Source organism: Callorhinus ursinus, unplaced genomic scaffold, assembly GCF_003265705.2.
Source record: "Callorhinus ursinus isolate GAN/ISIS: 27379988/994484 unplaced genomic scaffold, GSC_fseal_2.0 scaffold49, whole genome shotgun sequence".
NCBI lineage: Eukaryota > Metazoa > Chordata > Mammalia > Carnivora > Otariidae > Callorhinus > Callorhinus ursinus.
In genome coordinates, this window is record NW_027397111.1 from 6,778,860 (window position 1) to 6,796,432 (window position 17,573).

Sequence of the window (17,573 nt, forward strand, 5' to 3'; positions counted from 1 at the left end):
TGGTAGCTTCTTAAAGCTGCTTTCTGTGTAGGATTCATAATACTCAGACAAGATGCTGGTTGAAGTTTGCTTTAAGTCAACAAGACTTACATTTTAAATGGAGTTTCTTTAAATACAGTGGTTCCATGCAAAACCTCCAAAACGCATGTGCAATAAATCCTAGCATGAATCCAAACTGCTTACATAATCAGCTATGTTGGCCTGAGTTTACCTAAACCTAAACACAGGATGCTATTTTCTTGAAATTTGGGAAAAAGCAAAGTGTTATTCTCTTATTATTTTTCAGTAAAATGCATTTGGTCTTCTGGTTCTGGAAAGGACCTAGCATGGACCTCAGGTTACTATTTCACCATCTTTTGTGTAGTTTGCTATGAAAGGAGAATTTCACTTGTACACGGCTGTTTTGGTGACTGGTTCCAGGAGCTGATGTAAAATGCTCATGCAAGAAACACACCTGTGACTTTGTTCCTTGTAATAACTCCTCCTAGCATCTCTCCTATACTCTTGTTCCCAACAGAATGTGTTTGTACAACTGTCCTTGGCCTTTAGAAATGACAGTTACACTCTGGAATCTAGAATTAACCAGGCTGAAAGGGAACGCAACCTAACAGAGGAGAACACAGAGAAGGAACTGGAAAATTTCAAAGCTTCCATTACGGTAATTGTGGAGCCTGATGGGGGAATCCTTGGAGGAGGGACTGTCTTCTAGGGCTATGCCAGATGTCCTGCTTTTCTCAGTCACCAAGTAGAGTACCCTGATGTGAGAAATCAGGCCAGATAGTGTCTTCCTCAGAGAGCTCGGAGGAACTAAGGCAGAGACCTGAAGGCCTGGTTAACTTGGGGCTGTGAATAAGGACTCTTGAGTCCTTGGAAGCTTCTCAAGAGGAGGTTGGGTGACCTGGGATGGCAAAGAGAGCTCCTTAGGAACTAGAGACCTGGATGTGATTCCCTTATTTCAGGTCAGTCAGGTATAGTGTCCACATTGGGCTTCTCCAATCCCCAGAAGAAGGTATAGCCCAGACCCTGCAGAGGCCATTCTTTTCAGCCAGGATGGGGACCAGGGCTTGTCTGTGACAGCTCAAGTCAAGTCTTGGTATGTGAGGACCCCAGCTGATGTTCCTTCTCACTTCCCAGTCCTCAGCTTCACTATGGCACCACTGTGAGCACCGAGAGACCTACCAGAAGCTGCTGGAGGATATTGCTGTCCTGCACCGCTTGGCTGCGCGCCTCTCCAGCCGAGCTGAGATGGTGGGGGCCGTCCGCCAGGTAAGCCTCTTCAGCTCCCAGCCCTCTGACTAGCTCAGCTCTGTCCACAGTAACTAGGGCAATAACGTAAGCAATGACAACTACAGATCCCACTTACTGATGGCTTCCTCTGTGCCAGACATCCTATGTACATTATTATGTTTTACTAAGAGTATTTCTGGTGGACCTCTAAACCCTTGAGGTGTTTCCTGGAAAAAGCTTTCTGTGAACATGTAAGTTGGGAACTGCTACGTACTACCTTCCTTTCTTGGAGATTTCTAATACATACTGGCACCATCAAGGCTTTGAGAAATCTTATAGTGAAGAAGCCTATTTAAAACTACCTGTGTGTTTCCTAAATGCACTTGACTGAAGAACAATAAAATACCTATTTTCTCGTAAAATACCTATTCAACTCCCATGGAACTAGTATTTAGCAAACATGCTTTTAGGAAAAACTGCTTTGTTTCATTTAATCCTCCCAGCAACCCTGTAAAGTAAATATCTTTTCCCCACAACGAAGACAGGAAGCTTCAGAAAGGTAACAGCACTAGTGAGTGGCAGAGCTGGGGTGCAGGCCCAGGTTTGGCTCCCTCTCAGCCACTTTGAAGTCCTAAAGCACACAGGGCAGCGCCCTGATCCAGGATGGTGTCATGAGATCACACTGCCTGAGGCCTAATCTTGGCTCCACCAGGATTCACTGTGTGACCTCAGGCCAGTTATTGAGCTCTCTGTGTTCCAACTTCTCCAACCAATGCGGATGATGATAGTGTCTGTCATATAGGCTTACCATAATATTTGCAAAGCACCTAGAGTTATTATCACTGCTGCTAGCACTGTGTTCGCTTGTTATGCTGCATTGGTTGCATCAGCAGGGTGTTCCTGGGACAGAGCCTAGAGCAGTTCTTGTAGAATGAAGGAAGGACAAGCCACTGGGCTGTCCCACCCCTGTGTTCTTCCGGGGAAAGGGCACTGACTCAGCAGCACACCCAGGAAGTCACTCTGGCCGGGAGAAGCAACAAAGGGAGAGCTCAAGGCAAGTCGCTACCTCCAGGAAGCTTCCCCATCTCTCAGCAGAGATGACTTTTCTACCTCTCATCTCCTGAGGCGTTGTGGTTGTGCTTGTTCTTGTCTTCCCTGAGTGCAAGTGCCGAAGCCCCCTCTCAGCTCACATCACAGACAGCAAACTCTTAGAGGGGAGAGCTGCATCTTTTAATTACGTCCTTTTAATTCTCCCAGCCCACAGGCTAGCTCAGAGCAAACAAGTGCCAACAAGTCTTTCCTCCAATTGCCCTGTGTGCTCATGCTCTCCTTTCCTGCAGGAAAAGCGCATGTCAAAGGCAACAGAGGTAATGATGCAGTATGTGGAGAATCTGAAGAGGACGTATGAGAAAGACCATGCAGAGCTCATGGAGTTTAAAAAACTTGCAAATCAGAATTCAAGCCGCAGCTGTGGCCCCTCTGGTAAGGAACTGGGCTTCTGCCCCCATCTTGGTCCTGCAATGTTGGTCCCTAGTGTCTGTAGGCCAGGATCACATCCATCAGTGCAGCCTGAGGAGTTCTAGTTGAGCAAGGCTCATTGTCCTGCCTAGTGCTGCCCATAGGGGCCTCACAGCAGCTGTTCTGGTGAGCCTAGGGACCTAGAACCAGGAAACATGAATAGTCCCAAAGCAACTCCTGACACAATTAACCACAGCAGTTGGCCACTGATATGAAGCCATAGGCTGAAAGAGCTCACTCTACTTTATGAGAAGGACAGACCCCAGACCTTACAGTCTTTGTGCTTTGGGGCCAACACATACTAAGGATTTTGGACTTTATTCTAGAAAGTATTAGGGATCCAACCAAAGATTTTAGTCAGGGAAATGACATTTCATATATGGAGTTTAGAACGTTCCCTCCGATTACAAGGTGGCAGCTACATTAGTGGGATATAGCCAGAGACAGGGAAACCCACAAAGCTGCTATTACAATAGTCCAGATGAGAGATGAGTCTGGGCAGTGGGGATGGCATGAGATCCTGGCTAAAGGAGATATTCCTGAGATAAACAGCAGACTCATGGGAAAGACAAATGTTTTAAAGAAATACTCTTTAAAAAATGGTCTATACAATTGCTATAGGAACACAGAGGTGATTCTGCTTGAGGGAGTCAAGGAAGGTTTTACAGAGGATGGCATCTGGGCAATGTTTCAAAGTAAAAATAGGCATTCTCCAGGCAAGAGGGGGAAATATACCCCAGGTAGAGGAAACAGTGTGTACAAAGATGTAGGGTTGGAATGGAAAGGCTATGAAACAAAGGATTTGATGTGGTTGGAGTGTGATGATGACAGGTTGAAGGTAAGCCCTGGTAGGCCAGGGCCACATGCCAGGTCATCCTAATAATTTGGGCCTTTGTCCTTGAGGCTATAAGGAGGCACTGGTGAGTTTATACCATCTAACATGGTCAGATTCTATTTTCAGAAGATTTGTCTGACTTCAGAGTGGGCAATACATCAGGAGAAGGTAGACACTGAGGTCTAGAGAGACAGGTCAAGAGGCACTTGCTGCAATCCTGGATGAGGAGGATGGTGCCTTGGACCAAGATCCCTCCTTGAGAGCCAGGGTGTAGGCTCTGGCTGATGAGGATGGTGCAAGCAGGAGAAAACAGACCTTTTAGTGACAGGAATCTCTGTGGAATGCAAACATCCGTGTTACCAAGAGCAGGAGGAGGGAAAGTATAACAGATGGAGAAACCTTTATAAACAGGAGGTTTCACAAGTTTCCTGGGGAATATCAGTGACACTTTCCAGAGTCCAAAGGCAGTGTACACATGCTCCAGACTGTCTGCTTTTGATCTTGGCAGCAAAACTCCTGACCCACATGCATCTGGGCCTATAGGAAACTAGTTTCTGTCAGTGTTGGGAGTTGGGGAAGTTGCCACTGAAGAAATCCTAATATGTGGGATCTTGCATTATTGTCCTGGAAGGTGCAAGGTCTCCTGTAAATTGCCCTATCCAAGATTTATGAAAGGAACAGTTACCCATGAGTTTCATTCATTCATTCTAAAGACATTTATTGAGCTCCTTTGTTGTGCCCCACATGATACTAAATATAGAAGTAAAGGGCACATGGTCACTGAGATCCAAAGGAACTCCCAGCCGGTGCAGAGGGCAGAGCAGTATAACCAGCCCAGTGACAAAAGTAAGCAGATTCTTATAGGGAGCATACCGCAGAGTCCCACATTCAGTCTGGGGACATAAGAAAGTGCTTACAATAAGAAGGGAGATGGTAGCTGAATCTTAAATGGTGACTAAATGTTTTTCAGACATTTGTTCCCATTCCACTGTTTCTCAGCCTGGGCTGGTGTAGAGGGGCCAGCATCCACCTAACAGGTGTGTCCATTGGATACTCTGTGACCATTCCCTAATAATGTTGGTTTTTAAGCCTTTACATGACTTCTGGAAATCTTTGTCTATGCCTGAAACTCTGAAGACTATAGTGAAATAAAAATATCTCTGATTTAAAGAAAGTTGATACACATTTTAAAAAATCAAATTTTTTCCTGCATATGAAACATACTGGCTGTCTACATTTTGGATTATTTCCTTAAGATGAATTTCTAGAAGTGTAAATACTGGCTTGGAGGAAATAAATTTTTTATAAGGCTCTTAAAGGAAACTATTTTCAAATAACCTGTTGATATTTCCATTTAATGGGAAACAATAGCGCTCAGTTCACTGTGCCATTGACATTCTTGTCCTTTCCTTTAAAACTATTTTTGACTTTGATGGGCCAAGATTATATCTCATCTCATAGTTTTAATTTATATTTGTTACCTTTTCAATTGTTTACTGGACCATTTGTAGTTCCACTTTTATAAATTCTCTAATTATATCTTTCGCCTGCTTGTAAGATTGGCATTTTATTCATTTGTATGAATGCTTCAACATATAAAAAATATTTTCTGGTTTTGCTATTTTGACTGACTGGAAAACTTGAAACTCCTTGACCACAAGTACTTAGACATTTCTGCTGGATAAAATAAAGCAAACAGTCTAAAAGAATAGCTGAATCTACAGGAAAAGAAATTGAAATACTCATATACCAGAAAAGAAAAGAGAACTGAAACCTGCAGCTTCCTTGGGGACACGAGTCAGCTTCAATTATCTGGGTGCTGAACTTTTGCACTTGCATGCAATCTGAGATATCTTGGACACCTATGACAGAGAGTTGACTTTGAGACTCCCATAGAAAGTTAAGATTTTCCAAGGACTGGGCATCTTTAGATAGAACTTGAACAAGAAAAAAAACAGTTGCCAAACAGCAGAGACACAAATCAAGGAAGTCTGTTTCACCCTGTAGTAGGAAAAATACTTTCTGCTTTCTCGTAGGAAAAATATATGCCATGACAGAAGTTGTGGTGCAATATGCAGAGAATCTGAAAAGAACATCACAATAATGTCTGCAAGAACACTGTCAGAAACAAACATAAAGCCACTCTGGAGAGGCACATGCTTCACCCAGGACACACAAGATTCCTCTAACTGAAGCCTCATTAAAGATGATTTTACAGTATAAAATTATAAAATACACAAAACAATCCACCTTGAACAAGAATCATCAGACACACTAAACATAGGATTATATCCTAAGGATTGCAGAAACTAAAACAATCTGATACTTTTTTTAAAAAACATAAAGGTATGTTTAAAAATTATTAGAGGCATCAGACAATGAATCAAAAACATGAGAATAAAATACAATTATCAAAAAAAGAGTAAAATAGAACTAGAAATGAGGAACAGAATCATGGAAATAAAAAACTCAGTAGTTTAGGTGTGGTAGGTACTATAGTAGTGGTAGTTACTCTAGTGGAGATTCCAGATTTTCTCCTTTTGGACACACTTCTCCATTCCCTTGAAGTTAGGTGATGCCATGTGATTTGGCAAATAAAATGTGAGCAGAAGGACATGTGTCACCTTTGAGTTGAGGCCTTTAAGAAACTAGTGTGCAGGGGCGCCTGGGTGGCTCAGTCGGTTAAGTTCTGCCTTTGGCTCGGGTCATGATCCCGGGGTCCTGGGCCCCTCACTGGGCTCCCTGCTCAGCAGCGAGTCTGCTTCTCCTTCTCCCTCTGCTGCCCCCCTGCTTGTGCTCTCCCCCTCTCTCTCAGATAAATAAATAAAATCTAAAAAAAAAAAAGAAAGAAACTGGTGTGCAATTTACCCCATGTTTCTTCCTCCTCACATGACAATCATCACTGCTCCAGAACAGTAGAAGCTCCATTAATATGACTCCAAAGTGAGGAAATGCAGAGCAGAGCCTGCTGCCAACTCAGAAGCAAATGGACATGTAACATAAGGAAGAAATAAATCTTTATTGTTATAAGTGACTAAAACTTTGGGGTTGTTTATTATGGTAGCATAACCTAGCTTATCGGTACAACATTTAAATCAGATTGGGCACAGTTGAGGAAAAAAATTAGTTAACGGAAGACAAATTTGAGGAAGTTGCCCACAATGCAGTTTAGAGGGACAAATTGATTAAAAATATGAAAGAGGGTGCCTGGGTGGCTTAGTCATTGGGCGTCTGCCTTCGGCTCAGGTCATGATCCTGGGACCCTGGGATTGGGCCCCGCATCGGGCTCCCTGCTCAGCCGGAGGCCTGCTTCTCCCTCTCCCACTCCCCATGCTTGTGTTCCCTCTCTCGCTGTCTCTCTCTCTGTCAAATAAATATAATCTTAAAAAAATTTAAAAAAATAAAAATATGAAAGAAATGTTGTATTATAAGATATGGGATACAGAGTATCAAATGAGAAAGTTCCAAATACATTTATTAGCAGATCCACAAGAGGAGAAAGGGAGAGAGAAAATATTCAAAAAGATTTTCCGGAATCTGACAATTTCCCAGAACTAAAGAAAGACATGAATCACTGGATTCAGAAAGAACAGTGAATTCCAAGAAGAAATAAAAACACATAGAAGATGAAGTGAAAATTTTAAAAGTAACCAGAGAGAGAAGAGAGAGGATTTACAAAAGACTGACAATTCTCAATAGCAATAGTGGTACCAAAAGACAATGAAGTGGGGCAGGGGGATGGGGTAACTGGGTGATGGACATTAAGGAGGACACATGATATAATGAGCACTGGGTGTTGTATAAGACTGATGAATCACTGACCTGTACCTCTGAAACCAATAATACACTGTATGTTAATTAATTGAATTTAAAAAAAAGACAATGAAGTTAAAGTCTTCAAAGAGCTGAGAAAAAATAACTATCAACCTGGAGAAAATATAACCAGCTAAACTATGATACAAGCTTGAGAGCTAGGTAAAGATATCTTGAGAAAACAACCGAGAAAGTTTACCTCTCACAGATCCTTGCCAAAAGAACAAGTAAGGGTGTACTTAGGGAAAAACAAAACTGAGATCAAATAAAGGAGCAGGATGCAAGAAGGAATGGTGATCAGACATTTGTAATGTGGGTAAATCTAAACAAGTATTTATTATATAAAACAATATCAGATTACAAATACAAAGTAAAACAAAAATACTGAAAAGCAATGTAGATTCGAGGGAGTTATTGTTTTAAGGTTTCATTAGGAAAAGAATAGAAATCTTGATTAATTTAAAATTTAAAGTCACGTAATATGTTACAAATTTAAGTGGGCACATTAAAGATTAGAACTAAAATGTATAACTTCTAAATCAATGTGCAGGGTGGGAAGGGTGGGAAGGAAAAAAAAAGTCAATGAAGTGAGGTAAATAGAAAAACAGGGACAATACATAGATAAGAGGGATAAACAGATATACAAGCTAAATGATATTGGTCAAACTGAAACTGAAATTGAGCTTTTAAAAACCTTTCTCTGTACATTTTGGTGTTTTCTGGTGGCAGTATTATCCAGGTGTGGTGCAAAACATTTTATATAAATTATATCACTTAATGTATGCACTAAGACGTTGAAAATCCTGGGGTGCTGGTTTCCTTTGTTCCAAATTGTTTTAGAGATGACTTATTGTAACCACTGTGCCAACAAGTTTGCATTCTTTACTGATACCACACCTTCCTTGCTCATAATTTCCCTGAGTGTACATCTCTTAAATGAGCAAGAAATGATCCAATAAGCCTTGGTATGGCTACAAGTAATTTTTCACACACTCTCCAGGGTATTACCAGAGACTGTGCAGTGTGTCAGGTGGATATCAGAGGCCCAAGATGGGTTTCTCATACTGCCCAGAGGAGTTAAGATAAAAGTTATGTCCAGAAAAGTCCCACTCTGCAGATAATTGTCTCAGGGGGTAGTGTCAAACTTAGTGTTCCCAACACCTAGGCTCTTGGGCTATCTCTTGAGGGCCAGTTCTGACCAATCAATACCTCAGCTTAGTTTCAGGCTATCCGTTTTCTGCTGGAGACTACTCTGAAAATTTACCTGAGTTCTCTTCTCTGTTCCCTCTTGCTGCAGAAGACGGGGTCCCTCGAACAGCGCGGTCCATGTCCCTCACACTGGGAAAGGTATGCATGTTCAAGGAATACCAGGATTCCCGGGGGATTACAACAGAAGTTTCCATAGTCACCAGAAAGTCATTCATGCTTGAAACCACAGGTGCCAGAGAACCTCTGGACAGAGTCTTTAATTCAGCTTACCACACTTGTTAGTTTGTCCTTCAGCCTTCCCTTCCTCATGGTTTCCCTGGTTAGACCATCCCCCAAATGAACATGGAATGATGCATAAACCTTGGTGTTCCTATATACTTTTTATGGAAGTATACTTCCATATACTTTCCAGGTGTTACCCAGAGACTGGGGGTCATTTCTGTTCCATTTCTTTAGGATATAAGCTAAAATAAGAACATGTTAAGAAATCACTCACCACTAACAGAAAACTTGGGTCAACTTTGGCCACTCTTTCCAAACCAACCCTCAACACCATCACTACCCCAAAGCCAAAATACCCAATGAATGTAATTACAGCATCAGGAACTAGTAGGCATTTTCCAGGCCTTTCTGAACTGTGGGTGCTGCTCCCTCCCTGACAGTGGGCCTGGTCACATCTCTTCCCACAGAACATGCCCCGCCGGAGAGTCAGTGTTGCAGTGGTTCCCAAGTTTAATGCCCTGAACATGGCCGGCCAAACTCCCAGCTCATCACCCATCCCCTCCTTACCAGCCCTGGTGAGTATGATGATGCCTACCTCCCAGCCCTTTTCAACCTCTCCCTCAGGCTCAGGACTATGAGGGTGACCTAGGTGGGGGCAGGGTCAATAAGGAAAGGAAATTCCCAGCACAGATTTTGGAGTATGGGCTCAAAAAAGCTCAATATAGACCAGGCCCAGTGTCTTCCACTGCCCCGAGAAGAAGACTCAGTATCCTTGAGCAAGGTGCTGGCAGCTCAAAGAGTGTTCTTTGAAAATGGTATCTCTTCCCATGCTTAAACCACAATCCTCCAAGGTGGGTGTAGTGCCCCGCCCCCCCCACCCCACTCTGCAATGGATTTAAATACCTGAAGGTTGCATTGTGTAGTAAGTAGTAGGGCTGAGCTTTTAACCCTAGGCTTTCTGATTCCAGGGCGTGGGTTTGAGAAGAAACTACCAGACTGCCCATTAATAAGAAATTGGTTAAATATAGACAGCCCTAAAAAGGGATTTCTGTGCAGTTGTTAAAAGTAACATGAAAAATGTCCATAATAAAAGGAATTAAAAACAGTATATGCAGTAGAATTCTGTTTTGTAGGGTTTTTTTTTTTTAAGAGTATTTTTCTATGTGTAGATATAGCAGATTCTAGAAGAATATATGTAAAACTATTAATGGATACCCTGGGCAATGGTAAAACCACAGGTGATTTTTATTTTCTTCCTGATGCCTTTTTATATTTCTATAATATGAATCTATTGCTAATAATCAGAAAAAAATTCATTTCAATTATTTTAAACATACACAGTTCCTATATAACAAAATATTTTCTACATCCCAGGCTTTTGTGGATCTAGTTAATATTATTTAAAACTTTTCTAATTCTTTCTTCAGTTGCTTCTCTATTCTGTGTTCATGACCAGCACTACTCTATAAGGCAATCTGATTGTGTAAGCAATAGGTAAAGTAGATTCAAGCTCTATTGTGCCAGTATGTAGCAATAGCTTCTTTCACCTCTCTTTCAATCATCTATGAAATTATCCTAAACTCCCAAATCACTCACTAAAACCTAAAAAACTTTTTTGGTTAAAGGAGCTTAGGGAGGTCTAGCTAGTGTGTTTAATGGACCTATTTCCAATACTATACTAAATGTAAGAATATTATTTCCAAACATGCAGTTGGCCCTTGAACAATGCAGGGGTTGGGGGCACCCACCCCACACAGTTGAAAATCTGTGTATAACTTTTGACTCCCTAAAAACTACTGATGATCGGAAGCCTTACCAATAACATAAATAGTCAATTAACACATATTTTGCATGTTATATGTATTATATAGTATATTCTTATAATAAAGTAAGCTAGAGAAAAGAAAATGTTAAGAAAATCATAAGGAAGAGAAAATACATTTACAGTATTGTACTGTATTTAAAATCCATATATAAGTAGACCTGCACAGTTCAAACCTATGTTGTTCAAGGGTCAACTGTATATTCCTTTAGACTAAAAGTTGGCAACCAGGGATATGCATTAAGATCACACAAGGTACTTCTAAAACATTGCCCAGGCCTCACCCCAAGATTCTGAATTGGATCAGTACTTTAAATCTTCCCCAGTGATTCTAAGATGCAGCCAGAAGTGAGAACCATTTCTTAAACCAAATCTGTTGTAACAAAACAGGGGGGTTTTAGTAATGACAGGCATCTCCTGAGTATTATGCTTGGAGCTACATCCCCAGGGCAGAGAAGGGCCTCTGTTTGCTAGGAGGCCTGCTGGTATTTAGTCCAAGTCAGTAAACCTGAGAATGAGGAAAAACTGAGGCTCTGCTCCAGAATGGGGCCTCAAAATGTAAATTCTTCACTCAGGGAAACTTAGGAGGAGAAGTAAAAGGTACAAGTTGCATGGGCCTCAGGGGGCACTAAGGAATGGAGGACAGGAAAGGCCCAACGCCTGGGTTCAGATGCAGATCAGAAAGCATGGTGGTGGGGGAAGAGCTGGGAGAGCAGCAGCCCCTTCCCCACATCATCAGAGACGTAGCAGCTCTGGCTTCTTCCTTCCTACCTGATCTTCAATTGTCTGTCTCCTGTTTTTCATCCAGTCAGAATCACCCAATGGGAAAGGCAACCTACCTGTCACCTCAGCACTGCCTGCACTTTTGGAAGAGTAAGTTTGTTGATCTTCCTCTTAACTCTGGGAATCTCTGAGAAAATTTTCCCTAACTCACTTTTCTTCCCATCCTTACTCCCAAAATGTGATGGAAAGCAAATTAAGTTCTAAGGAAAATACATGGGACTTTGAGACCCACAAAGATTTCAGAGTCAGTTTGCAATCTGGACCAGGAAGATGCTGTGGCTGAGTCCAAGTGTACCTCAATCTCAGAAGAGCCCAGAGAAGACAGACACTTTCTCTCTTGGTTAGGATTCTTTGGGCTACAGATACAAGAAAGCCCTAACCGGAAGGGGCTTAAATAGTAAGTCCAACGTGAAGTAGAGTGTGGGATGGGAGCGGAGGGTGTACAGAGGTAGGAATTTTCCAGGTATAGTACAGCAGGGCCCCAGCTCAGCCTCTACAATTTCCTTGCTTGCTTCTGCCCACTTTATACATTGACTTTATCAGCAGGCTTGTGGCAAATGGCTACTATTTTCAAGTATTCATCCAGACATGAAGTATTTAGAAGAAGAGGACTATCTCTTTCCATGCTTCTTTTTTATGAACAAACCCAGAAACTTTTTTTTTTAGTCTCCCTTATCTTGTTAGTAAATCTGGAACATAGTTCCTTTCTAAACCAAACACAGGCTTTGGGAATAGGATTGTCATCATGGGTTTAAACCGTGCCCTGGAGATGGGGACAAAGAGTCAGCTTCCCATGAAGCAAAGTGGCTCTGTGAAGAAGAATAAATTTCTGAGCAAAATCACATTTGCTGTGAGGAAACAGGTAGGAGGATTGAGTACTGGAGTGGCAATGAATAGTGTCTGCCATGCAGACACTATTTTTCTAGGCATCTGTGCAATTTGCAGGTCTTTTCATCCTCAGCCAGAGCAAGGCAGGCTGTTTTTACACTCAGAAGAGTTTATAACTTGCTTTTCAAATTCTTTCATTTGCTTGCTGGAAAACATCTGGATCACAGCTGTCACCTCTCAGAACTTTCACCTTGTGTCTTTTCTCACTTGGTAGAATATACACCTTTATTCTTCCTTCTTCTTTGCCTTAAGACAGCTTTAGTCCTTCATTTTTCATTGCTGTTAGAATAGTTTTGCTTGACCTGACTAGAAAAGTCTATGTTGGGTCCCTTTTCAGTACAGACAAGCTCCCAAGCTCCCCACCCCCCAGACTCAGCCTGTTTTACTCACCTCTCAGTATGTGTAACCACTAACCTATCACTCAGTGACTCACCTACTTTAGTCTTGAAGTTTGTCCAGGAATTCCTTACTTTGACACCTCACCCTCTGTAAGCATACAGGTCCTTCATGTTGTGTAGGGCATTTTTGTTTCAATCTTTGTTTCCTTATTTTCTAGATCATTACAAAGAAATTGTAAAGGGGTGAAAAACTAACAATGATGTGGAAGTAACCAAGGTTACAAAGACATATCAAGTCCCTAGAGTCATAATATTTACTCCACGATCTCTGAATCTCTCCAGAAATGGTTACTTGATGCCCTGAGTGAGAAGACACTAAAATTCTCCCTTCCAATCCTGCCTTTGGGTGCACGAACCTCTTCTCCAAAAGGGCCCCCAACAAGGCCCCATTCTCTACTCTTGGCCTATAGAACCAATCAGGGACAAAGATCTATGTCCTCACTCTTTGAAAAAGACTCTAATCACGATGGAGCAGGGCCTGGACTCTGTAGAACTATTGATCATGCCAGCTGACAGCTTCCATCTGAGGCAGTGGAGATCATCAAGAACCTGAGCTATCCTTGGTAAGAGAAAGTGAGATACAAAGTTAAGAGCAGCAAGCATTGACCCCAAATCAGAAGCAACAATGAATGAGGATCAATAGTGGCATCACCATTCCAAGAGTTTAGAACCAGGAGAGACAGGGACAGAGTGAGGATTGAGACAAGTTAAGCAATAAGCTCAAGGAAGGTATCTGCAGCTCACTCTTTTCTACCCAGAGAGACTACCATGATTTTTACCCATGCTGTGGCTGACTTGCCTATTGGGAATATACCCAGCCTATAAAGATGGCTGCAAAAAGGGGAGGACATATTCAAAAGAGGAGGGATTCTAACACTAACAGTAGCTTCCCCCTCCTGGATTTATGAAAAGTGCTAAGTGATTTCCATCTGAATTCATGAAACTGGAAATATTAATAGATTGCCAAGAGGCTAACAATGAGACAATCTGTGAATTAAAATAAATTTCTATCTTCTGTTTCAACACAAGTACAGTCAATTCTAGCTACCTTCTCCATATTGTTAAAGAGGAAAAAATGCATTATAAGTTAATATACATTGCTTTCTAGATTGTTATATTTAGCTTGATTTAAAGTGATTTCACATTTCCCTAAGTATACAGGGAAATGTGACCTGGCAGGAAGGGAATTGGCTAAGCATGTGAAAGTTGATAAGAAGATCAAATTACCTGTAGCTAGTTCTCAAGCAGATACCTGAGAGCTGATTGCACTGCCCAATGTGATTTGAGAGAATTCTGAGTGTTGCTATTGTAGGTCACTTCATAGTAAGTTGTTCTTCACTCAGGGAAGATCTAGGGATATGCAGAATTAGAGGAAAATACACAGAGTAATATTTAAAGTTAATCTTAAAGATTAAAACAAAATAAAGCTCATGATGAGTTCCATAAATAGGAAAACTATTTATAGACTTATTCATTCATTCTTTTGACAATTAATCACTAAGGTTTAGGTATCTAGAATATACTCAGGAGTTCACAGTCTGATGGAGAAAGCAGATGGGAAACAGCCTATTATAATACAATGTGATGGATGATATCATAAGGAAGTACAGGTTGCTAAAGCAACAGTAGACAAGAAAATGAGCACCTTAACCCAGATTTGGTATAGGTGGGGGAGGGGTGCCTCAGAAAATATTTCCTCTAGGAATTTACTTTTAAAGTGAAACCTTAGGGACGCCTGGGTGGCTCAGTTGGTTAAGCATCTGCCTTCGGCTCAGGTCATGATACCAGGGTCTTGGGATCGAATCCTTCATTGGGCTCCCTGCTCAGTGAGAAGCCTGCTTCTCCCTCTGCCTGCTGCTCCCCCTGCTTGTGCTCTCTGTCTCTCTCTCTGACAAATAAATAAATACAATCTTTAAAAATAAATAAAAATAAAGTGAAACGTGAAAGTTTTACATAGTAAACTGGAGGTTAACAACATTCCAGGCTCTGAAGTGAGAAAGTATGGAGTAGTTAAGAAATAATAAGATGATGGTGATGGGGCACCTGGGTGGCTCAGTCATTAAGTGTTTGCCTTTGGCTCAGGTCATGATCCCAGGGTCCTGGGATCAAGCCCCACATCGGGCTCCTTGCTCAGCGGGAAGCCTGCTTCTCTCTCTCCCAGTCCCCCTGCTTGTGTTCCCTCTCTCACTGTGTCCCTCTCTCTGTCAAATAAATTAAAAAAAAAAAATCTAAAAAAAAAAAGAAAGATGATGGTGATAATTACTATTTACAGCATGCTTACTTTATGCCAAGTCCTGTTCTAATTGCTTTACATTAATCTCATTTAATCCTTACAATACACCCATGAGGTAGGTATTAATATCAATATTAACTATTAATATTAACTACTAATATCCCTCTTTTATAGATGTGGAAATAAACTCAGAGAAATCACTTGCCTGAGGTTACACGGTAGTAGATAACAGAACTCATGCTCCTAACCTCTTAATAGACACTCCAACTAGAAGAATGAAAAGAAGTGCAGTATGACTGGAGACAAGAGGATGCATTTAAGGGCTATTTTTTTAAGAAGTCTTTTTTTTTAAGATTTTATTTATTTATTCATGAGAGACAGAGAGAGGCAGAGGCACAGGGAGAAGCAGGCTCTGTGCGGAGCAGGGAGCCCAATGTGGGACTCGATCCCAGGACCCTGGGATCATGACCTGAGCTGAAGGTAGATGCTTAACCAACTGAGCCACCCAGGCACCCATGAAGTCTTGCGAGCTATTTTGAATGACCTGGTGACTGGCTGGGCATGAAGTACAGCAGGGGATGGGAGCAGAGGGTGTACACAGAGCAGTTCACTGAGGGATTAGCAAAGCCATGGATGTGAATGATGCACGGCATTAGTTTCACAAAAGGGGCAATTATAATGATGTATCACAGAGAAATTTCCATTATAATCTCTAAAATAACCATTTTTCTACATTTTGGAAGCAGCCAGGGTAAATTGCCTAAAGGTTTTGTATGACATCAAATATGTATAGTGAACTCCCCTTTGCTGATAGTATTCTGAAATGAATTAGCCCTCCATCAACTAGTAGTGTACCCCAGGAATCTTAGACTGAGTAACAGGAGTAAGGAAGGTCTTCTAGCTCAGTTCCCCTGGGCTGGGCTTGTCTGAGGTGATCAAGACATCACTGAACCCAAAAAGGTAAGATCTGCTCACTGGAAAGAATTGCAGTCACTTTCAAATATTGTTTACCACATGGGGAAAAAAAAGACTCTAACATAACTCCCAGTTAAACAATACATTTTGACTGAAGGACCCCTCACATTACTGAGAACTAAGCACAATGACAAACAATTTTGACCCGGTGGACATGAGAAAACAATGAACCTAATTTTAATGAATCATCCCAGAAAGAAAGCACGCAAGATTTCAGGCTGGGAATAGATGCCAAGATCCATCTGTGTTTGGCCCAGAAATCTCTAGGGTGGGCACAGGCCGTGCTCAGCTCCACGTTTACAGCCATGAATAGAGATTCCTTCAGCTCAACCCAAACACTGGGTTCTCAGGAAATAGCCATTTACAGAAAAGACCTGCCTATTTTACAAGATTAATAGGCAGACTGGATAAGCCACAGTGAAGTCAGTGTAACTCAACAAACACTTAAAGGAACTTACTGTATGCTAAGCAAAATTATAACTCAAGCACAGTCTCTCTCTCTGTGATCACAGTCATATGGAGGAATGGATAGGTATATAAAACATAAAAATCCCCTCTCTCTGAGTTATGCTGTAACAGAGGCACAATGAGGACATGAGGGAAGGAGAGATCAACTTTAACCAGAAGATGTAGGAGAGGGGAAAACACTGGGAAAGATTCTACAGAGGAGAAGGTATTTGAGCTGAGTTTTAAAGATACACAGCAAGAAACTTCCAGGTAGTTAGAGAAGATATATAAGGAACTATTAGCTCAGTCTAGGGATCAGGAGATAAGAGCAAACATTTTACATATTGTGTGTTTCCCCTACTTCCCGACCCTACTTTCAATATTAAACCAAAGGCTATCCCAGCCCATCTCACATTCTAAACAAGCACCCTTTAAAAAAAGCATCATAAGCCATGGTCCATCCTAACAGCAAGAATGGCTTCACTCAGCAGATACCCTGGAACCCCACACACCACTCAGAGCCCCAGGAAAACTCCTACTGAAAGGGAGGGCTCAGGGAGGTGTGAAAAATGCATCTTGACATGAATTTGGAAGACCAAGGTGAGAGTCCCAGCCAGGCCGACTAAGTACCAATAATGTGAACTTAGGCAAGTCACTTAATCAACCTGAGCTTGGGTTTCTCATCTCACAGATGGGATAATATCCTGCATGGGTGGCAATTAGTGCAGTCAAGAGCATGGGCAGGTGTCAGATTACCCAGGGTCAAATCCAAACTCTACCACACACTGGTTGTGTAATCTTGGGCTGTTATTTAACAGCCCTGAGCCTTGGTTTCCTCACCTGCTAACCTGAGCACAATAGTATTACCTATCTTATGGGTCATCCATGAGTCTTAAGTGAAATCTTACCACAGAGCCTGATACATAAGATAAATGTTAGCTCTTCTTATCATTGGGAGGATCAAGTGAGGCAATGTATGTAAAAGCATGTTAAGAACTGAAGCCCCATAGGTGAGTGAGTTAGACAAGGTGATCAATATAACCTGGGACAGTTGGGCCCTGGACAGAAGATCCTTATGTTAAGGGGTCACTGAAATGGGCTTCCTGGCTGTACCAGAGAAAAGTTTTAGTCTCTAGAGAGCAGTGACCCGAGGATAGTGGAAGTTTGGGTTCCTCTGATTCTGAAGTGTCACAGTAATATAAA

The 17,573-nt window shown here is 41.7% G+C and overlaps 1 protein-coding gene and 1 long non-coding RNA gene across 7 annotated transcripts in view; one reads left to right on the forward strand and one right to left on the reverse strand.

Moving 5' to 3' along the window:
* The window catches only part of IRAG1 (inositol 1,4,5-triphosphate receptor associated 1), a 119,365-nt gene that overhangs the window by 91,278 nt on the left and 10,514 nt on the right, over positions 1-17,573 (forward strand). For all 5 annotated transcript variants that reach the window (XM_073882915.1, XM_025848399.2, XM_073882916.1 and 2 more), the window contains 6 exons: positions 518-658; positions 1,135-1,266; positions 2,568-2,709; positions 8,691-8,740; positions 9,292-9,399; positions 11,455-11,519. In XM_073882915.1, the coding sequence (XP_073739016.1) occupies positions 518-658; positions 1,135-1,266; positions 2,568-2,709; positions 8,691-8,740; positions 9,292-9,399; positions 11,455-11,519 (638 nt within the window). The remainder of the gene's footprint in view (positions 1-517; positions 659-1,134; positions 1,267-2,567; positions 2,710-8,690; positions 8,741-9,291; positions 9,400-11,454; positions 11,520-17,573) is intronic.
* The window catches only part of LOC112806116 (uncharacterized), a 43,408-nt gene continuing 38,591 nt past the window's right edge, over positions 12,757-17,573 (reverse strand). Inside the window, exons 1-3 of one of the 2 annotated variants that reach the window (XR_003203808.1) lie at positions 14,214-14,267; positions 13,943-14,065; positions 12,757-12,869 (exon numbers count right to left, since the gene is read on the reverse strand). This is a non-coding gene — a long non-coding RNA (uncharacterized lncRNA). Of the gene's footprint in view, positions 12,870-13,942; positions 14,066-14,213; positions 14,268-17,573 lie in introns of those variants that run through there. The other variant, XR_012375359.1, reaches the window with a different exon arrangement.